At 36.9% G+C, this 21,970-nt stretch overlaps 1 protein-coding gene across 2 annotated transcripts in view; it reads right to left on the bottom strand.

Annotated features, from left to right (window-relative positions):
* The window catches only part of rbms3 (RNA binding motif, single stranded interacting protein), a 136,628-nt gene that overhangs the window by 28,341 nt on the left and 86,317 nt on the right, over positions 1–21,970 (bottom strand). For both annotated transcript variants that reach the window (XM_084089875.1, XM_084089876.1), the window contains exons 5-6: positions 11,968–12,125; positions 10,490–10,569 (exon numbers count right to left, since the gene is read on the bottom strand). In XM_084089875.1, the coding sequence (XP_083946001.1) occupies positions 10,490–10,569; positions 11,968–12,125 (238 nt within the window). The remainder of the gene's footprint in view (positions 1–10,489; positions 10,570–11,967; positions 12,126–21,970) is intronic.

Here is a 21,970-nt window from a genome sequence, read left to right as displayed (position 1 = left end):
ATCCCAGCAACCCTAATGAACGCTTGATAAAGAGGAAGAAAAAAAAATACATGCAATATTGCTTCCTAATGGGCTCTCCACTGAAATTACTTGCCCTCCGTGGGGCTGACTGCTGTCCTCTCTCGGGTCAGAGGCAGACAGAGCTATTAGAGAACGCCCCAGATCAGATAGATTTCACTGGAAGATCATTTCTCCCCCTCATTAGAATTCTATCTTGTATAAACGCGATTATCTGGGCCCAGCTTTGTTTGTGTCAGAACAGTGCTAAATCAATCACGACACCGTCGAGGACGAACAAAGCACAAATAAATCAAAATATAATGCGGTTTGGAAAATTTGGTTTGGGGAATGCTCCAGATAGCACTGGTGTGAAATGATAGAGGCTGCATACCCGCTGGGCATGTCACCTTATTTTACTGATGATATTAGCTTCAGATTTATTGATTTGTTAAAGTCAGCATGAAACGGAAGTTACGATAGACTTTTTTCTCTATTGTGACGTATATACAAGAGAACGTACACAAAACATTTAAGGTGGGACTTGATTTTTCCATTGGGAATTGATTGGATTCTTGTGGTTTGCTATTGCTGTGATCTTATGTGATTGACAGGTTGTCCCGCCCTCACGCCAGTAAACACGTCATCAGAGAAGAGAGGAGATGTCAATGCAAGAGGCAGGGGGAATTATTTTAATTAAAGATTACAAGGGCACATGAATTTAAAAAAAATGATGTACATGGATAAATCATTTATAATAAATAGTGCAATATTCCATAGAAGAAAAAACAGGAATTGTCATTTTTGTCCCAAATTGTCCAGCGTTTTGATATAATGATTTCAAGAACTGGGCATCTGATTTGGTGTTCACATTGGTACATGGCACTCTGACTGATTTCAAGCTGTTCACATGTTGATGTCATGCTCAAATGCTTCATTCAATTTGGCTTAACTCATGGAAGCCAAATGCAGGTAATTTGATGCTAATTCGACTGTCACTTTGAAATTTGATTAAATTAAAAGGGTCATGACAAGGAGTTTTTTATTATTTAAATATGTTCCTTGAGGTTCACTAATAATGTTAAAAAGACCTGAAATGCTGAAATGAACCGAAACTGAATGCGCATCTGTAACCTGTATCCAGCGTAGACAGCGTCAATGATTATAATGGGTTCTATTTGCTTTTGACATGATGTTCACATCTGGTTTAGGCAAATGTCAGCTGTTAAGCGACTGATACCAGTGGGCGGGGCCTATTCTGCGATGTCTTGCTCTAAAGGCAGTCATATGCAAATGTATTAGCCCGTGTGACGTCACAAATCCCACAATATCCAAACAAGCCGTTTTTAGAGCTTGATTAAATTAATGATATGTTTATTATAAGGAGGAAGTTTGAAGCTATGAAACTTGCGGGATGTTTTAATGGTACAAAGACTTTTCATATGTAAAAAGATCAAGCCAAATTTGATTTATCATGTCATGACCCCTTTAAACATTTAGTCAATTGTTTATTCAGACAGTCAGCATCTTGTATTAACTGAGAACATTATTTTTTTGACTACACATATGTAGATTTTCATGAAATTCTTATGCAGTAAGTTGAAGAAATATGAATAATTTTCACTCGACAAGACCTTTATAGCAGCTCCACATTGAAGATATTGTTGTCACACCTCAGCCACTAACACATATTCAAGCTGTTTTCCAAAACACCTGATCCCTTTACCACACCTGCGCTTAGAGACCCGGTTACCAGGTGAATATGTGTATGTGTGTGTGTGTGAGAGAGAAAGAAAGCAAGAATCATTTTCCACATACAGTGTCTGATGTCAGCCACATAACCATGATTGTTTGTGGGTCGTGGGTCAAAGGCAAAATAGGGCATTTTATGTACAGTAGGGTCCAAATATATAAGACCACAAAATATAATTTAAACTTTTATGATTTTTAAAAAATTACAACAGAAACATTACAGTGTAAAATGAATACGGAATTTTAAAGAGTTTGCACTATTTATAGGTCACTAATCAAATAAGAAAATTTGTGGCACTGATCATGTTAATTCTTTTGTACATATTGTTGCTTTACATTTTAACTTTGCTGATAATATCATTTATGGAAAAAAAACTCCAGAAATATATAAAATAGAAGCATTTTCACTAATGATCTTGTCAGTTATTTATCTTGATAATATAATGACTTATTATTAATTTTGATTAATATAATTTACATTAAACTTAATTTGCAGGGGAAACATGCCATATTCTTTATGTAGTATGTAATAAACAGAACGTTATCGGCAGCAGGTGTGGGCGCTAATTTTGTTATCATTATAGATATCATGCTTGTCCATTAATATTTTGCTGATTTATACATCACTAAATCAAGACAGTGCCTAAAGGGTCAACTTCACACTGTCCCTCTTTACCAGCATAAAAAAAACTGCAATTCAGATTTAGAATAAATTATACAGTGAAACCGAGCAAAGCATCAATAATAGAATGCGCCCCTCTTGCTATGATCAATAAAGCTGTCAACACAAGTTTAAACAGTTTCATGTGACTGTTTGAGTCCTACAGTTTAGCTCAAACTCACAGCCATGATCATAACCTTATTCATTGACTTGATTAATTGTGCAGCCCATATATACTGTACAAAGAGATACAAATTATTTATTATGTCAGTTCACATTTAGGAACCTGTGTTCTCTCCTCTCATTCAGAAACATCATAAAGATTTAAACGCTCACGCTGGCATGATGGGACACTGGAGGAATCGTGAGGGCCCATAGTATTTCCTGCGTCCGTGGTTACCAGCATCATGTTTGTGCAGAGCAGGCCTTACTTAAGAGTGTGGGGTTTTCACACTGCCCTCCCAACACATTAGAAACCTGCCATTCTCTCTAAAGACTACAGCCGAATCTAAACACCTTTCAATCCTGGCTCCTGTACGCTGAGGAGGCCTGTCAGGTTCCAGCGGAGAAAAATACAGGATCATGCTTATTTAAAGATTATGGAAAAGTCAAAAGGAAAGACTGAGTGAGCTTTGGGAAATTAAAGAAACAGAGAAGTGGAAGTAGAGCTGTTTTAGAAAATGATGTGCACAAATGGGCTCCGAAATTCCAAAACAAGGAGGTTTGGGGTAAATTTTAGAGATGGGAAAAGTACATATTTACAGTTTTAGCAGAAAATGTCTATATTTTCACCCATTTTATTGTCAAAATTATCTAAAAATATGGTGACAAAAATGTTTATAGTTAAATTTAATATTCAAGAAACCCCATATAAAGGGATAATTCTAAAACGTAACATTTTATTATACTGTGCTAAATGGTTTGATGCAGCATTGTTTTTAAGGTAAATTACACTACTGTTCAAGAGTTTGGAGTTTGGGGTCAGTATACTTTTTTAAAGAAATTAATACTTTTATTCAGCAGGGATGCATTAAATGGATTAAAAGCGCCAGTAGAGCCATATAATGTTACAAAATATTTTCATTTCAAATGAAAGAATCCTGAAAAAAAAAAAACTGTCATGGTTTATACAAATATATTAAGCGGTGCAACTGTTTTCGACATGTTTCTTGGGCACCGAATCAGCATATTAGAATGATTTCTGAAAGGGATAGTTCACCCAAAAATGAAAATTAGCCCATGATTTACTCACCCTGAAGCCATCCTAGGTATATGACATTCTTCTTTCAGACGAATACAATCGGAGTTATATTAAAAAATGTCCTGGTTCTTCCCAGCTTCATAATGGGAGTCAATGGGTATATTTTTTTGGAAGTCCATCAAAGCCTATCCATCCGTGATAAAACTGCTCGACACGTCTCTGGCGGGTTAATAAAGGCCTTCTGAAGTGAAGTGATCATGTAAGAAAAATATCCATATTTAAAACTTTATTGACTAAAATAAATCAAGCGTAGCGTTAGTTCTGGCAGGTCACGTAAGTCAAGCTCCCATCAGCTGATCCACGTCTACCTACAGGAATACGACACCTATCACTGTATACATATATAAGTTCCTTCAGTATTATCAACAGCTATCACGTTTCTCTGGAGCTATTAACCCTCCTCCACCCCCGGCTCCTCCTCTCGTCAGTCAGGATTTGGCATTCTGATTCCCCTTGAATCAGAATAAATTCTCGAATTAATGATATCTGCAATACAATCATGTTGGTTCTGTTCTGTTTACCCTAAGGGGGGTTATTGCTGCTCTCCCTGCTATTATCCATGCTAGGCTACATGGATGTGCAGGGAGTTCTTGCCCAGAACAGAACCATACCGCCAGTCCAAACTGTATGCTAATTGTCAATCGTATTAGACGATAGTGGTCCTGACAGAACTAGCTTCTGGCAGACGGCCGTACGAGAGTCGACTTACGCCAAAAGAGTAACCCTTGACGGTGTATTTAGGAGTAGCGCAAGCTTTGACGCCTCTCGCGGTTCAAACAAATAGGGCTGGGAAACCGCATTCGTCATTACATGGTGCGTCAAGTTAAAGCGTTACTCTTTTGGCGCAAGTCGACTTGCGTACGGCCATCTGCCGGAAGCTAGTTATTTTAGTCGATGAAGTTTTAAATATGGATATTTTTCTTACACGAACACATCGCTTCACTTCAGAAGGCCTTTATTAACCTGCCAGAGACGTGTCGAGCACTTTTATCACGGATGCTTTGATGGACTTCCAAAAAAATATACCCATTGACTCCCATTATGAAGCTGGGAAGAGCCAGGACATTTTTTAATATAACTCTGATTGTATATAACTGAAAGAAGAATGTCATATACACCTAGGCTGGCTTCAGGGTGAGTAAATCATGGGCTAATATTCATTTATGTGTGAACTATCCCTTGAAGGATTATGTGACACTGAAGACTGGAGTAGTGATGCTGAAAATTCAGCTTTACAATCACAGGAATAAATTACAGTTTAGAATATCTTAAAATAAAAAACAGTTCATTTAAATTGTTATAATATTTCACAATATTGCTGTTTTTACTCAAATAAATGCAGCATTGGTGAGCATAACAAACTTCTTTCAAAAACTTTTATTTTTAAATTAAAGAATTAATACAAACTAATAAAATAAAGCAATAATGTTAAGATAACTAAATTCAAAAGATCAAACATTTTGTGAGAGAAAGTCACCATATTTTGAGAATTATCCAATACAAAGTACAAGCAAAAATAATACTGATGCTTGCCTTGGCAAGCGTCACTAAATATAGAAAGTGAGAGAAAGAAAGAAGAAATCAGAGAGAAAGAGGTACACAGAGAATGTGAGAGAACGATATGCGCCAGTGCCCATTATGCTCTCCAGTAAGTCCTGGGAAAATAAACAGCTTCATTAGCACGTCCTTTATAGAATTTCTCTCTCTCTCTCTCTCCCACACATAGCGTGTGAGCGCCTTGTCTGAAGCATAAGACGAAACTATCCAAACAGAAGACGTCAGTCAGAAGCCAGCTCAGTGCTCATTAATACATCAAAATGTTCCAGAGCCCACCACGCCTCAACCCCGGCCTGCCAACGCTTACCTGAGACCCCTCCATTATGACCTCACCACTGGAACACAAACACTGCTAAAACTGATCCCGGAACATTCCAAAAATAACATGTCACACCAGATCATCGCAGATTTATCTTGAAGGGGGTGTGATATCTTACATTTCATTTTTTTATGGTGTGGTATATAAACAAGCCGTCTGACCGAGCGCTTTGTGATAGATTAAGGAATATGGTTGACTTGCGGTTTGGCTAGGTAACATGGTCCGGTTAGCCCCTGCTGGTGGATGTCGTAACTACACCATCTGGCTGCAAAAGAGCATCTTTGACGGCCATTAAAATAAATAATTATTTACATAAATAAACTTGTTTATTTAAAAAAAAAAAAAAAAAAAAATTTAATAAATAAAAAATATATATGTATATGTATATATTAATTTAAAATAAGTACATTTTAAAATATTTGTATTTATTTATTTTTTAGAACAAGGCTCCAGGACCCTTGTCAACTAGGTCTTTCACTTAATGATATCTGGCCTCACTACTGACACATGCCCCATTCAAACAAATTCCTCAGAGAGTGTATCGGTCCGTGGCAGTTTGATTTCCCAGTATCGCAGACATTAGCGAGTCAAGTGGAACCAAATTTAATGGGTCACCCCGATGCTGCACACACACACACACACACATACACACACACACAAGCCTGGCCTCTCACCCTATAATTTAGCCTCCCCTTCCATCAGCACAGACAGTGGGGTGTAAGTACTCTCTCACAGTCTTACTGTCAGTGGGCTTGTAAGCACTTCAGTACAAGCCTACATTTTCCCTCAGTCACAGCTAATACACAGCAATTTAACAAGTCACTTTACTGATCAGCCTGTGGGAAAACACATACGCAAGACCCTGCCTGTCTGTCTGTCTCAAAATTTTCAATTTCAAAGTACTTTTTTTTTCTGGTATAACTGTTGATGTATTAACAAAATAAAAAATAAGTTACAAATAAATTATTATAAAAGCTATAAATAAAATAATTAAACACACACACACACACACACACACACACACACACACACATAAAACATGTTTAAATTAAATATTTTTATTCAAATAAATAGAGTGGAAATATTCCAAGTCCTTCACTAGAAAGAAACTATCCTGAACTATGATGTCAAAGGCAGCAGACAGGGAAAAAAAAAACATATGTCCATTTGACGTTTGTGTGTATGTATGGCACTGGTAAAACATTTTACTGAAAACATTGCACTGAAATATTATATTATTTATATTTATCTACAAGTTGTTTCTATATTTATATTTATGTTGTCACAATACACAGCTACTTTTTGAATGACCATTAAAATGTAGAAAAATGCTTTTTGTTGCAAGACAGTGTAGTTACGTCATCAACCAGCAGGGGCTCACAGGGCCAAACTAACCAGCCAAACCTTGACCCCTTGCTACATATACCCATTCCCATTTCAGTTTCCCATTTTTCTTTTTCAGTTTCAGGTAGATTAGTGTTATTCTTCTGTCGCAACCTTTCTCTTTTTACCTTCAATTACCATCAACTAAAACATTCCAGAATTAATGCATATGCGTGTGTGTGGTGTTATGACACCATTAAGACTTCCCTCCCTCAGGCCACTCTGCTCATGAATAGGGAGAGATGAAGAGATGAAGGGAGGGGAGGGGAGGGGAGGGGAGGGGGGGGGGATTAAGGTCGAGATCAGGTGCCGGCCACATTGCCTGAAACGCACTCAAAGATCTGACAGAGCCCACAGGCTTGAGCTGGGCATGTGGAAGATCAGCAGAACGGAAAGAAGTGCTGGACGTCCCATGACAGGGAGCTCGTGCGTGATGGAGGGGTCACAGCGTTACACGCTCGTCATCATTATCTACCCCAGCATCAGCATGTTGCCTAAGAGCCTGTATAATTATGAGAGCATGCAGGCCTGATGGCCCCGTTGTGGCCTGTTAGAAAAGCCTGAGTAAGCTGGATCAGAACAACACGCGAGAAAACACACACCTACAGCAGATGGAGACAAGAGAGACGAGCAGAACGACTACACAATGAAAGTCATACGTCATTTTAGGATGAACTATCCCTTTAAGAGACGAAGAGCTCCTGTTCTTTTCCTTTCTCTCTCAAATAAAACATACATTTCAACAATCAATCTGTGTAAGAAGCATAGGTGTGATTCATGTGCATAACGCTTTTCTGTAAAAGCATACAGCAGATTGGATCTCTTACGTCTGATGTTTTAATAATGCTACACCTGTTTGAGAGAATCTTCAGTGCACAGCAAGATTCAAGAGGAACCACTTGTGCAAAACACAGTTATTCTACAGGCTTGTATGATCCACTTAGTAGAGAGAGAGAGAGAGAGAGAGAGAGAGAGAGAGAGAGAGAGAGAGAGAGAGAGAGAGAGAGAGAGAGAGAAAGATGGAAAAAGAAGGATGGGAGGAAGAGAAAATCGATGAGATGCTATTTTTGAGCATTAAACCTGGATATCAATACATGCATGGCTCCTTTTCAAGGCTGAATGCATTATCAGAAGGCTGGCAAAGATTGTAGCAATATTCCTGACATTCTCACTCTCTGCCTTCTATTTCTCAAAAGAAGCTTTTTCGTTTTTTTCAAAATGGCTTTTTAAAGGGATAGTTCACCCTAAAATGAAATTTCTGTAATCATTTACTCATCCTCATGTTGTTCCAAACTGGTATGACTTTCTTTCTTCAAAGAAACACAAAAGGAGAAGGTATGAAGATGCGTTTTTCTCTCTCTTTCACACAGTGAAAGTGGATGGGGACAAAAAAAAAAAAAAAAAAAAAAAAGCACCATAAAAGTATAGTAAAAGGGGTCCACATGACTTATCCGCTATATTTGCAGTCTTCTAAGCCCCAAGTTTGCATTATGTCAGGAAAATTATTCAATTTAGGTCTTCACTCTCCTTGGCATGTTCATGAGAGATGTAGCGAGATGTAGAGTTTTTTTTTTTTTAGTCTAATCATTTTGATGAATTGTTTGATCTAATTAACTTCACCCTCAACACCCTCAAATGATCCAGTGGTCTTAATGTTTTTAACATTGATAATTCTAAGAAATGTTTCTTGAGCATCATGTGACACTGCAGAAATAGAAACCAAGTGACTGAAAAAATGCTTATTGCTTGTCACGGTCGCAGCTGGACAGGAACAACTCAGATTTACATGGAAGATATTTTTATCGCTTTTTTTTTATCACGTTTACCAGGTTAAGACAAAGTGTAAAGGTAAAGACAAGACCGAGTTGGCCAGAAGTCTGTTAGTACTGAGAAAAGACAGAGAGAGAGAGCCTTTAAGAGAGAGAGAGGTATAGATGAAGTCATCCATCATCCCTCTGTCTTTGGGTCTGACACCGAGCCTCACGCTACACCCCACAAATCACACAGCAACTGCCAGAGTTGCAGGCTGCCCTCTCCAATCTCTCTCTTCCTATTCTCTCTCTCTGTCTTGTCAGTTGCTTTTACACCCCCCCTCCAAGCCCTCTGCCTATGTCTCCTTCAAACAGAAAACAGACACACACACATACGAACATACTGCATCCAACAGAAATCACACATTCTCTCTCTCATCCACCTTAACCTCTCAAGCTCTCACCTTTCCCTTCCTCTAAAGGAAACAAGAAAGCTCCGCGACAGCAGGGGAACAAACACCAAGCACATTACTGAGGAAAATACCCTGAGCTTTGCAAAACTACCCCATTAAACAACACTGTTTACACGTTATTTTTGTGGGCGTCTGTGATATAAAGCATTTGTCGCTTTTAAAGGCGACATGAAATCAGAATTTACTTTCTTGTTGAATACAAAATAAGCTCAATCGACAGCATTTGTGGTATAATGTTGATTACCATGGAAAGTACTTTTAGATTATTTCCCCTCAAAAGTGAATTGGGACCATTTTTGGATAAAACTTGTCTTATTTGAGACATATTACTATATGTTGTCATGGCAACAATGTTATGAAATTTGAATAAATTAGTTAGTAATCAAATTTTCCACCTTAAAAATAATATAAACAGATTTACGTCTTGTGGCTATACCAATTTCACCAATTCCCCATTCACCAATTTTAGCTTCTTTTTTTGTTGTTGTAATCAACATTATGCCACAAATGCTGTAAATTAAACTTGCTCAGAACCCAGAATATTCTATTAAAGAATATTCTGCAAAATCTAATGACACATTTGGCCTTTGAAATTATTTTTGAATAATAACCAGTAATATCATAGCCCAATTTTCACAATTCAATTCAATGCGGATAGATAAAATCAAGTCCCGCCCTACGTCATATCTCGCTAATATTTTGTATCACTCTGAAATACGTCAAGTAATGCAAGTTAAATGTGTTCTAAATGCTATCTTCATTATAAATGTTTGTCGCTAGTATATGCAGCACATTCTGCTGCCCTGTGGGAACTGTTTTCTTCTGGCACATCAGGCTTAAATTAAACCTTAATCAACCTATAAATCAGATCCTGTCATATGAAGCTGATGAGCAGAGCGACTCAAAGTGGGGGACGTGTACTTCCTCACACTAGAGGTTTGGATCGCGTTGTACTTGGAGGTTTAGTATTCTAATATATAAATCTCGGCAGAGAGCTATACAGGTGTAATTATGCTGTCAAAATCAGAAAATCAGAACATATTTAATATTAAAGGCACAGTTCATTAAAAAATTTATTTCTGTCATTTACTCATGTGGGTTTGAAAGAACATGAGAGCAAGTAGATGATGACAGAACTGTCATTTTTGGCTGAACTATTCCTTTAATATGCAGCTATATGGAGAGAGACCTCAGAGCAATGAGATTTTACTGTGGATGGAGCTGTGAAAACAGACACCAAGTGGGCAACAAAATGTCCTGATGATTGTCACTTTGTCGCTTTGCACCTGGTTAGGATGTAATATTGTTAGAACACACTGTATTGTTGACACTTGCCTGGTACTCCTGGTGGGGTTTTGAGGAACTTTCCGTTGAAATGTTGAATCACCACATCACATTTCTCAGTGGACTCCATTCTGAGACAGAAAGAGAAACAAAAAGAAACACACAGCATTAGGCAATCAGAATTAAAGTCATCGGTCATGACTGCAGTGAAAACATTGACAACTGAACAGATTTAGCTTTTTAAAACTCTGCTTTATGACTATTTCTTTAAGTATGGACATTTTTGGCCCTGTGGACATATAGAACATTCTCTGTTAAAACACACTTTTCATACTCTCAACAGTTTAATTTGTCTATAACAATGACCAACAGTGGACATACAGTAGATGCATCAAAGGAAATGTTTTTTTCTACGAATCAGCCGTCAAGTTTCTGAATCAACAAATGTAATTTCCACCATATTTCAAATTATGTATTTTAATTTTGTTAGACAACATTATGTAGTGTATGACTCCTTTACCTCATGGCTAGCTTTTTATGTATAACAATTTTACATACATTTTACATAGCTTCACATTTTTAATAATTTGACAAGTGTATAGCTACAGCTTGATAAGAAATGATGCAAAGTAAAAATATTCTGAAATGTTTTCTTTACATATTACATGTCTCATATTTCATGTAAATCATGTAAATTGTTGTCTCATTGATAAACAAGTACAATCACTTTTGGACCAAAAATATGATGGAATATCAATCAATCAATCAATCTATGTTTAGAACATATTTAAAGAATATAAAATAGATTTTGTTTTAAATCATTAATTAATATTTCTATACAGAATTTTGTTTAAGATTGAAGATATGTGTCTAAGTCAAGGGTAAACCAATACAAATTTTATAAATTGATAAATATAATAATCCAAAATAAGTGATAAAGGCATGATAAAAAGTTCAAAGTTTTAATGTGATCTATCTATCTATCTATCTATCTATCTATCTATCTATCTATATATAAAAAAAGCTATATAAAAAAGTTTAAATCTATTAGTATTAACCTCAGGGACATTAAAACTCCTGTAATTGAAGAAACATCCTTATATGTTAATTTCGAGAATGAAAGGAGAGGGATAGAAAGAGTGAGAGAGCGAAGATAAAGAACGGCAGGGGTGTAATATAGTGTTTGTTTCGGGCTGCTGGGAGTCTTGATTTAGTCTGTGCTCTCTGGAGTGGCTCCTCTCCTCTGTGCAGCCCCATTCAGCTCTGCTCACCCAATCATGGCTGAACGGCTAATTGCCTGGCTGGCACAATTGCACACACACACATATACACACACAGCCTCTGCTGGGATCTCTTACACAGCCAGTGACCCTGAAAACCAGCCAACCCACCCCACACGCGCCACACAAGAGGGGGGGGGGGGAGAGCAGGAAAAGAAAGAAACGAAGGGATGTTTTTATATGTTCCCTCTTGAACAAACGCTGTCCAGTCTTGCATGAGCCATAGAGATGGTTGGTTGTCAAGGTTACCTGGCGAAACCGACCCCTCGACTGACCCCGTTGGCGTCTCGGAGTATCCGTGTGGAGATGACATGTCCGAAAGGCTTCAGCATGTTCTCCAGCTCTTGTTCATCCATTGAAACCGGGAGGTTCGAGATGTACAAGTTAGTGGGGTCCTGTTCTTGTTGCTGTGGAGAAAACACACACACACACACACAATCTGACATTAGAAATCATGATGTAATCGCACATATTCAGATTTTAAATTATAGGCATAAACTCCAGTTGCAGCTTATCCGGGACAAAACAACCCAAATAGTCAGGACGTGGCCTTCTGAGTGACATATCAATTGACTAGGGGTGCAAAAATCTGAAATCAGACTCAACGAAACAAACTATACAGGTGGAAATGCCTTGTTTACTTGCTACAAAGTGTCTCAGACAAAACTTTGAAATGTCTTTCTGAGATCACAACCACCCTAGGAGTATTTTGGTCTAATCTTCCATGCTGCATGAGAAACCCAGGATGGTGAGGAAAGAGAAAGAGTGAGCTGTTAAAGCTGAAAGCTATGTTTAAATGAAAATCACAAGATGCTGGAGGGCCTTAACTGGATACATCACTACCTGTCTCTCACTCACGCACTGGTGTTGATGGCCTCTTCTAGAGACACTGTGCGGCTGGCTAATGGGGGTCTGAGAGGACAGAGCACACGATACAGACGATACTGGATGGTGGTTGTTGAAGGGTGTGTGTGTGCGCAAAGACCAAAATGAGCAGCATTAAAGCACTAACACACTAAGAGAACATACTGCATTTGTCTCTTTGAAGCCCAGGCTAAAATGTGCAGAGGAAAATCATAAAAAAAATAAAAATTCTGGACCAAGAAATGGCATATCCATTAACACTTAAATGAATACCTCGGGTCTTTTGTGACCCGGGACGTCATTCATTTTATAAAGTTAGACATAAACCTTCTTAGTATTCCTCAATTACTTCATTATAATATATCCATTATAAATATAAATGAATGCCTGCTTACCCATTCATTTTTTGTAAAAATTGTATAGGGTCGCTAACGACCCGAGGTGTGTAACAGTGTAAAGTTTTTTGTATAATTTGACCAAATTACAGCTTGAAATAAAACAATAAAATGAAATCATATTTAATCTCAAACTTGTAAAAAATTGTACTGTATATAAAAATATTTAACATCAAATAAGTACTCCGAAGAAGTATATATGAGTCCATGTCAAGACATTTACTGGCTCTCCGATGTCCGTTTAATGGCACAAATATTAACAGCATCTCCATCTTAATTGGTTGAAAGTGGAAGACCGGATGATTGAAGCAATTTTACAAGCAACATGAAAGATTTTACAGTTTAAAATTCCATTGGATTGGTACAATCAATTAAAATGCAATTTAGGCCCTGTTTACACCTGGTATTAAGATGCGTTGTTGTCGATTGGATCACAAGTGGACCACACTAAATACATGTGTAAACAGAGTCTAAAATGTTTTGAGCTTGTCCACTTTCAACCACCTCCAGAGGTAGTAGAAAAACGCATTCGACCGGATTTCTTTTTGTAGTGTAAACGTTCATGCGGTAGAATGTGTTCAAACAGCCACAAAAGACCGCCTACTGTCCACCTACTGAAATACCGCCCATAAAGAAATCAGGACAGAAGTGGTTGAAAGTGGACAAAAGAGATGGATTAAAATGCCAGGTGTAAACGAGGATGCGTCTCCTTGTGTCAACTTGTGATCCAATCGACCAAAACACATCTAAATACCAGGTGTAAACAGGGCCTTAAAGTCATATACATATGCCCAGTGGACAAAGCAAAAACTAATTTCCTTAAACGTACAGTAGTATATAAGGCAATGAAAACATTGAATTTTCTACCATTGTCATTAATTAAAATAACAGGTAAAGGCACACTTGGATCAATGCATTATAAGTGTTAGACCTCTTTTTTTGTACATTCACAGATTGTTGTAATGTTGAATATAGGCTATGCTAAGTGTGTTGTTTTTGGATTCGTTATTGAGAGTATTTTTTGAATGTTTTGTGTGTGTTTTTTTTTCTTCTTTTTTCTTTTTAAGTGTTGTGTGGACCCCAGGAAGACTAGCGGTGCTCTTGGGCATAACTAATGGGGATCCAAATAAATAAACAAACAAATAAATAAACTTAATTTAATTTACTACTTTTTGCAATGTTTTTTTTTTTATAATTAAAAAAAATAGTTTAATTTTTAAAGAATGCATTATTATTAGCTAACATTTATTATAAAAAACTAGCAAACTTTCTAAGACCACCTCATTCTTGAGGTGTAGTAACCGCTGCGAAAGAAAACATCCAGACGGGATGGGCTGTGAATCTATAACAGAACCAGAGTGAGAGAAAAAGAATCAAAAACAGAAAGTGCTGGTGGGCCAGCAGAGAATGACGGCGACCTGCTGGTGAGTTAAGGAGTTATCTGACATATGAGCGTGTGTGCAAATATTCCATTTGTGAAGTGTGAGGCCCATCCCTGCAGGAGCCCATCACTCTTTTATTAAGTGAAAGTGATTAAAAGAGCAACTGTAGTTGCTTTATGATATCTCCTCACACACCAGATGTTCTCTATACTCACATTCCCTGGCTGAGATCCAAACGGGTTATTGAACACCACACGCAGGGCATTACAACCGGCGACATTATTAAAACTTAAAGCCGTTCCAAAATGACCACTACTGTATAGACGAGAAAAGGTTTGTACAATATATAAAACTGTTATTAAACTAAATAATAAAACCATAAAATGTTAATAAGAAATAATAAAAAGTTCAAATATTTAATCATGGAAAGTTTAAGCAAACAACAGCATATAAAGCCCTATTCGGAAGGTAATTGTTTCTCAAGGTGACATCCATAAAAGAACAATTTGTATGGCTCCTTCATGATAAAACTCATGCATCTGGATGACTATCATGCAGGGGACAGTTGCAGAAGTGACTAATGCAATCTTAAGAAAGACAGAGTATTTCTAAACATTTATTCTTCTCTACAACTACACATACACTACTGGATTTTTTTATAACTGATAAAAAAACCCCCAGTAATACTGTGAAATATTATTGCGATTAAAAGAGCTGATATCTATTTTAATATATTTTAAAATGTAATTTATTCCTTTATGGCAAAGCTGCATTTTCAGCAGCCATTACTTCAGTTTTCAGTGTCACATTATCCATTTTCCATTTCTTATTATTATCAATGTTGAAAACAGTTGTGCTGCTTAACTTTTTTTTTTTTGGAAACCATGAGACATTTTTTTCAGGATTCTTTTAATGAATAGAGTGTTCAAAACATTTATTTGAAATGGTAATCTTTTGTAAGATTATGGGCCAGATTTACTAAACAGGGCAAATGAGCGTGCAAGCGCAATTCCAAAATTCCGAGCGTGATCTACTGACAACACGCAAATGAAAGAACACAGACGCAGGCGGATCATTTCCATAATGACCAACGCAATCTACCAAAAGCAGCGCAAATTAGCATCTGGTTTAAGACATGGTTTGTTGAGCAATAAAATAATGCCACAAATACCAGTAAATCGACTAGCGCAAACCTTAGTAAATCACCTTGCATGATTCATTTAAATACTTTCCTCCCATAAATTTTGCATCTGAAAGGGAAACTCCTAAAAATGCATATGCAATAAGATCAGCCGCAAAAATAACCGTATCCACGCCTTTTCAGTCCTAATTTTTCACTGCATGTCTTTAGTAAATTATGTCAGTAGTTTTTTTTAATGCCAAAGGAGGGTTTGCGTTGGCGCAAGCTATTAGTAAATCTGGCTTTATATGTCTTAAATGTCTTTTGTTTTTTTGTACAATTGACTGCAACCTTAGTGAATAAATGTATTAATTCCTCTAAAAAAATTAAAAAGTTAAATGCCCATGAATAATAATGAGATTATGTTATGGAAAGAAACTGTAGCTTATCATTTTCTCCTAAGAGATGGGAAAAATATTGACATTTCCAATTCAGATGGCAATAAAACACCAGTTTAACAGATTAACACCAGTATATGTTGATATTACCTAACATATACATCTAAAAAAACGTACCGCCTAATTAAGGTTTAAAACTGAATCCCAAAAGACGTAGTTTAGGGTTATTCTGGAAATACCTTTACTTTAAAGGGGTTATCCACATCACAGTGGTACTCCACCCTCTTTATTAGGCTAAAACAGCTATTTAATTGTATAAGAGCCAAAGCCTAAGAAATACAAAAGAATAAGCGCTTAGTGAAAATATCTCATAAATGTGTCACTCTCGTCAAACCTGAGAGCTGTGGAAGAGTGACAGGCAGGGGCATTACGTCTGTGATGTGGATGAGAAAATACATTTGGAATCTCAATATAAAGACAAGGGGCTGATTTTCTAAAGGACGGACGCTGTGAGATGTATGAATGATTTATGAATATGAAATGAAAACACCGGCCCTTCCTTCAGGCTCTGAACAAAACTGAAAACAGAGCTGTGTATGTGCGTGTGTGTGTGTGTGTGTGTGTGTGTGTGTGAGAGAGAGAGAGAGAGAGATATAAACCTTCAAGGATCGGTATGCTTCCAAAATGATTCAGTATGGGGGACAAGGCCATGTTTTTGTTCCTCTGGTTCTGTTTTGAAACGTTAGATGAACATATGTGTGTGGGTCTCCATCATAACCTGAGGACACAAGGTATCCAGCGCTCTCTTTGTCTCTGTAAGCTCTAATGTTTTTCACCTTACAGTATGAAAAGTGGTTTTGTCTAGGTCATGCTGAACAGAGATACTGAACTGATCATATTACACTCCTTAGATGTTGCCTTTGAAATCCAAAATGAGACAGTTTAATGGTTATGGATGATGGGCAAAACAAATTAAATCCACAGAGAGATAATGTGTGTCTAGTTTTTCAAGTTACTCATACAGTATGAGTAACTCATCAGAGGACTGAGAACATGCACTCTAAAAAATAATTCTGTGGCTTAGTAAATATTACAGAAATATTTAACTTTATTAACTTAATAAAATCCCTGAATATCGTTTACTTGATTGTTTGAGTTAAACATACCAAAATAATTGAGTAAAAACAGTTAATTTTATCTAAAATTTACAGATATATTTAAGTTTTTTTTCAATAAAATGATTTAGTATTTGACTAACTAATTATTTCTTTATAATACACTTAATATATTTGTGAAATTTCTATAAAAATATTTGAGAATGTTGAATTAAACTGATCTGTTTCAAGAAACAAAAATATCACTTAATTCAAATCAATATTATTAATATATTTAACACACTCTTAAGAAATTGAGCAAGTTTACTCAATTAAAACAATTCACCCCTCCCACCCTCTGGCGTGACGACAACTCGACGGTTGAGTGAGCACGGGCTGTTTGAACTCTCCAGTCTTCAGAACAACAGTTCTCTTCTCAGCGTAGCAGATTTGGTGCATTTCCTCTGTGAAATTCAGGTTTGTGTATGTTTTATTTTATCTATAAAATCATTACTGTTGCTTTAAATCATTTTATTTAATGCAAAACAACATACAGAGGCGTAATTCGACACCTAAACGAGAGTCACGCCTGTCTTTCGCGTGATTAAAACACCTTGAATAAACATACGACTTTATTCCTAATGATAATGAATATAATTCATTTTGATGATAAACTGTCATCAGAACTGTCACTTTTTGTTTATTGGCAGGTTATGGAGTCAGTTGCTCGCAGTATCTTTCGGCTATGAGTGAAACGCAGGACGGCGGTCTAAAGTTCGAAGTTCACCCGCAGAGCACAAGTCCATCTCCGGCACGAGAACCAGCGCTGATCCAGTGGATATTGGATAACAGACTGGTTGATTACACTTGAATTAGGCTACCTGAATGTTTAAATGTTTCATTTTTACTTCTAAAATGTGTGTTAAATGAGTTTAAATGTAGGCAATATTGTATACATGTCAAAAACAGTGTAAAATATGCTGTATTGCTGTACTCATCGACAATAGAGGCCAATGTCATGTATACTGGTGGTTGTATGGAATACTATTTTACAAAGGTTTAGAGAAAATAAAAAAAGTTAATATTACTCATAAATTAAAACAGTTAATATTACTCATAAATATTGTTTTTTAAACGTTTAAATGTTAAATGATTTCTACTCAATTTTATTTGTTAATGTACCAGATGCAGTTACTCAGATTTACTTAATTTTTTTACTTGCATTTACTCAATTCATACAGTATATTTCATTGATTTCACTCAATTTTTACTCAAAAAATTGATTGCATTGAGATGCATTGATTTACTCAATTTTTTTGAGTGTAAAAATGTTTCACCAAAATAATTGAGTAAATAATAGTTTATTTCACTTTATCGAAACTTTTTACAGTGTGTGAGCAACTGTTCACACACACACATACACTCATGATTGTTTCACTATATTAGTGAGGTATAAATTTCAGTATTCCATGATTTTATATCAGGTAAATTATATTTTCTATTGCCTAAACCAAACCAAACCCTACCCCTAACCACAAGCCTCAAAAGAATCAAATAAAAAACATGTTTTGGCTGATTTATAAGCCTTTTCAACTAGCAAGGACCAAATATGTCCTCGCTAGTCGGTTGTCACAATATTTCGCTGAATAAGTGAGTACATTTGGCCCTCACAAGTATAGCCAAACCTGTACACACACACACACACACACACACACACACACACACACACACACACACACACACACACACTAAACAAATGGCCATTGCACTCTGTGATGTAATTACATAATGTTAAAACACTATACAGTCAATTCCTAGTTCAGATTCCTTATTTGGAGGCATTTGAAAGGAATATAAAGGAACAGAACAAAATAAAAAATAAAAGGTTTCCTCTAATTGAACAGAATACAATTAAGTTCAAATAAAAATCTTATTCTAATTGCACAGAAAAGAATAAAGTGTAGTCAAAGAGAAAATAGAAAACAAGATATAAATCATATTTACTCTAATAGTATGGAATAGAATAGAATAAGTTAATAAAGTTTTCTAAAATATAGTACATTTAGAGAATAATTGAATATTATAAAATATGACATTATAAATAAACTGACGTTCTGAAATTCTGTATTGTTTTTATCATGAGCAGATAAATAAGCAGATTATAAATAAAGGGAATAACATATTTCTTATTATAATTTTTTGTTTGTATTTATATGTATATAAATACAAACCCATACAAACAATTATGTATATAAATACAAAAATACCCCCCCCAAAACAAGGTAGATCTTACATAAAGTGCGTGTTCCCGGTCTGCAGAGTCCAAAAAAATAAACACAAAGAAAGAAAGAAAAGTTTATTGTCACTACAGGGACTAAGAAAAAAAAGAAGAAAAAAAAAACATCTTTCCGTACAACACAGTGCAACAAACAGCCAGAGTTCATTCTGTCCTTGTTGCTGCCTTTCCCAGAACTGAGCGATGGGGATTTCAGCAAGCATCTGTGAATGTCATACCAATCCACATTTCACCTAGACCTCTGTGCCTCCTGTCGGACAGCTCTGGTCCCGCTCTAATCGTCACGAAACAGTCAGTACGCTCTGTTTAATTCTCTCTAACAGGAGCGCAGCAAAAAAAAGAAAAAAAGAAACATGCTTCATTCTCACAGATACTGATGAAGGAACATGCCACTCTTGCTGATGGCTCTATAAATAGTTTTTAAATGCTTAATGAACGTAACATAAATATTTAATAATATCTAAACCGTTTGGAGCCCAGGAGTCTCGTTACAGACTTTATCTGCAGGAGAGGCAAAGTCAAGGGCGGAACCTTTCATGCAAACTAATGCATCTGCATGGACTGTCTAAGGCAGTCTGAGGATTGCACGTCTGAGACAGGTGTCCAAGGTCTGTCCGTGCCGTCTATGCTCAATATTTCTTTCGGGACTGCACTCGGAATGGTCCACGGTACTTCAGAGTATCAGCATTCCAGAGAAAGGAGAGATTAAACAGGGCTGGGAAGCTCACACACATTACATCCAGAACTAACAGCCCAGCCAACGGGCCTGTGCTCAGCTGATTAGCCCATAGGGACAGAGAGCTCTAGTTGGAGCCCTGCCAGCAAAGGCCAAAGGGAGGGTTGGGGAAGAATATAAGGCTTAGAAGAACCATTAGGATGTTACAATGACTGTTGTTTAAAAACGAATGATAAAATCAATACCATCTTTCGATTAACACTGTGGGACCATATAAAGAGTCGTTTGTCACTAAACCAGCAGGGTGATAAATTTCCATCTCATTCCCTCTTGAAATGATGTCTTTACATGATGCCTAAACATAGCCAGAAGGTAGTGCTGGAAAGCGATCACTGGGTCTTACTTAGAACCAGTTTAATATAAAATAATAAATGTCTTGCTCGAGGACGCGATAGCGCATCTTTCCCCACATCTTTCACTACTGCACTACCTTATATGCACCACATAAATGCTATCATGTCACATGACAGCCACCCCAAAGCAACCTACTCTCTCTGACAATCAGAGTAATTTGCAGGCCTGAGTGACAGGCTTCTGTCACCATTGGGTGGTTAACAGGGCTGGTAAAAGATGAAACCTCACTAATGCCATAGATTGCCACTAAATTGATGCCTGCAGTCTTAATTGGAGTTGCCATCAACAGCTGTTGCAATTTAGAGTTAATCACTGCATCGGGGCTGCTGCTCCTCATTTTAAAGAGGATGGAGGGGGAAAAAAAATGGCCAGCGATAATTGCAACTGCAAGTGGAAATGATGAAAAAATAGTAAGAGTGGATTTTAAGTGTTCACATCCTTCAACATGCACGGATACCGATGAAAAAAAGTGTGTGTATGTGTGTGCGCCAGGTGAGGTCTTATTGTTCCTGAAGGTGCAAAGGTGCTGAGACTGTCAGTGTCTTCAGTGCAAACACAGCTGAATCCCAAAATGGAAAACGCTAGTCTCCTCTAGCAGCATGGTCGCTGTGGTGGGATATCACACTTTACAGCCCGGTTATTCTCTCTCTCCTGCTGTTTTTATTTCAGATAGGGTTTTTTCTTCTACTCCCTCTCTCTCTCTCAAGGGTTTCTCCACAGCTAAATGACCACCATAAAGATTAGCAGCCCATGACCTGAAAACATGTGTATGACTCAATGTCTGTACAATCACCCACAACCATTTATACAGTAACTCAAGCTCTGTTACAAAACCTTGTCGGCTCCCTCGCTGTCTACTGCCTATATAGAAAGCTGCCTAATGCAGTGAGTGATTTGAAACGCACTACACAGGCAACAACTGCTGACCACAGAATAGCACTCCATAAGTGCACAGGTGTAATTGAGGGGTAATTGAGAAATCCAATTTCCTTGATCTTTTAACAAATAAGAGGTCATTGTGATATAAAAAATCCTGTAAGTTTCAGAACTCAAAACGTCCTTGTTAGTCCAACTTGTTAGTTGAAAACAAGCTGCCAAAAGGACTTGATTTTGTCACATGACGTAATAGTGCGATGAAAGATCGACTCCGCAGAAGAAGATCAACGACTACTTCTACATCATTGCTCTTTAGCCCCGCCCACCGATTTGCACGTCATATAGTAGTAAATACAAGAAAGACGCAAACACAGGATTACTCGAGCAACAAAATGATAGAGATGTCTCTGAGGATTGCCAAGAAAAACAGTTTTTACATTGCCTTCCATGTGATCCTAACATTAAGAAAGCGTGGATGAACTTTATTTTAAATAAAGTTCCAGATCGTGTCAGTAAGACACAGTTTGTTTGTTCGCTTCATTTTACTGCAGATTCGTTTTTAAACAAGACACTGTTCAGCGCAGGCTTATCAGGGAGACTGAAAATAAAAGATGATGCAGTGACGACTACATTGGATCCGACAGCAATATAACAACACAAGTGTGAGTAACAATCTTTTTACTATGTGTCACTATTGCTTTATATATATATATATATATATATATATATATATATAT

Source organism: Abramis brama (genome assembly GCF_963993115.1).
Source record: "Abramis brama genome assembly, chromosome: 17".
Lineage (NCBI taxonomy): Eukaryota > Metazoa > Chordata > Actinopteri > Cypriniformes > Leuciscidae > Abramis > Abramis brama.
Note: the sequence above shows the minus strand (reverse complement) of the source record. Positions and strands in the feature narration are given on the sequence as shown.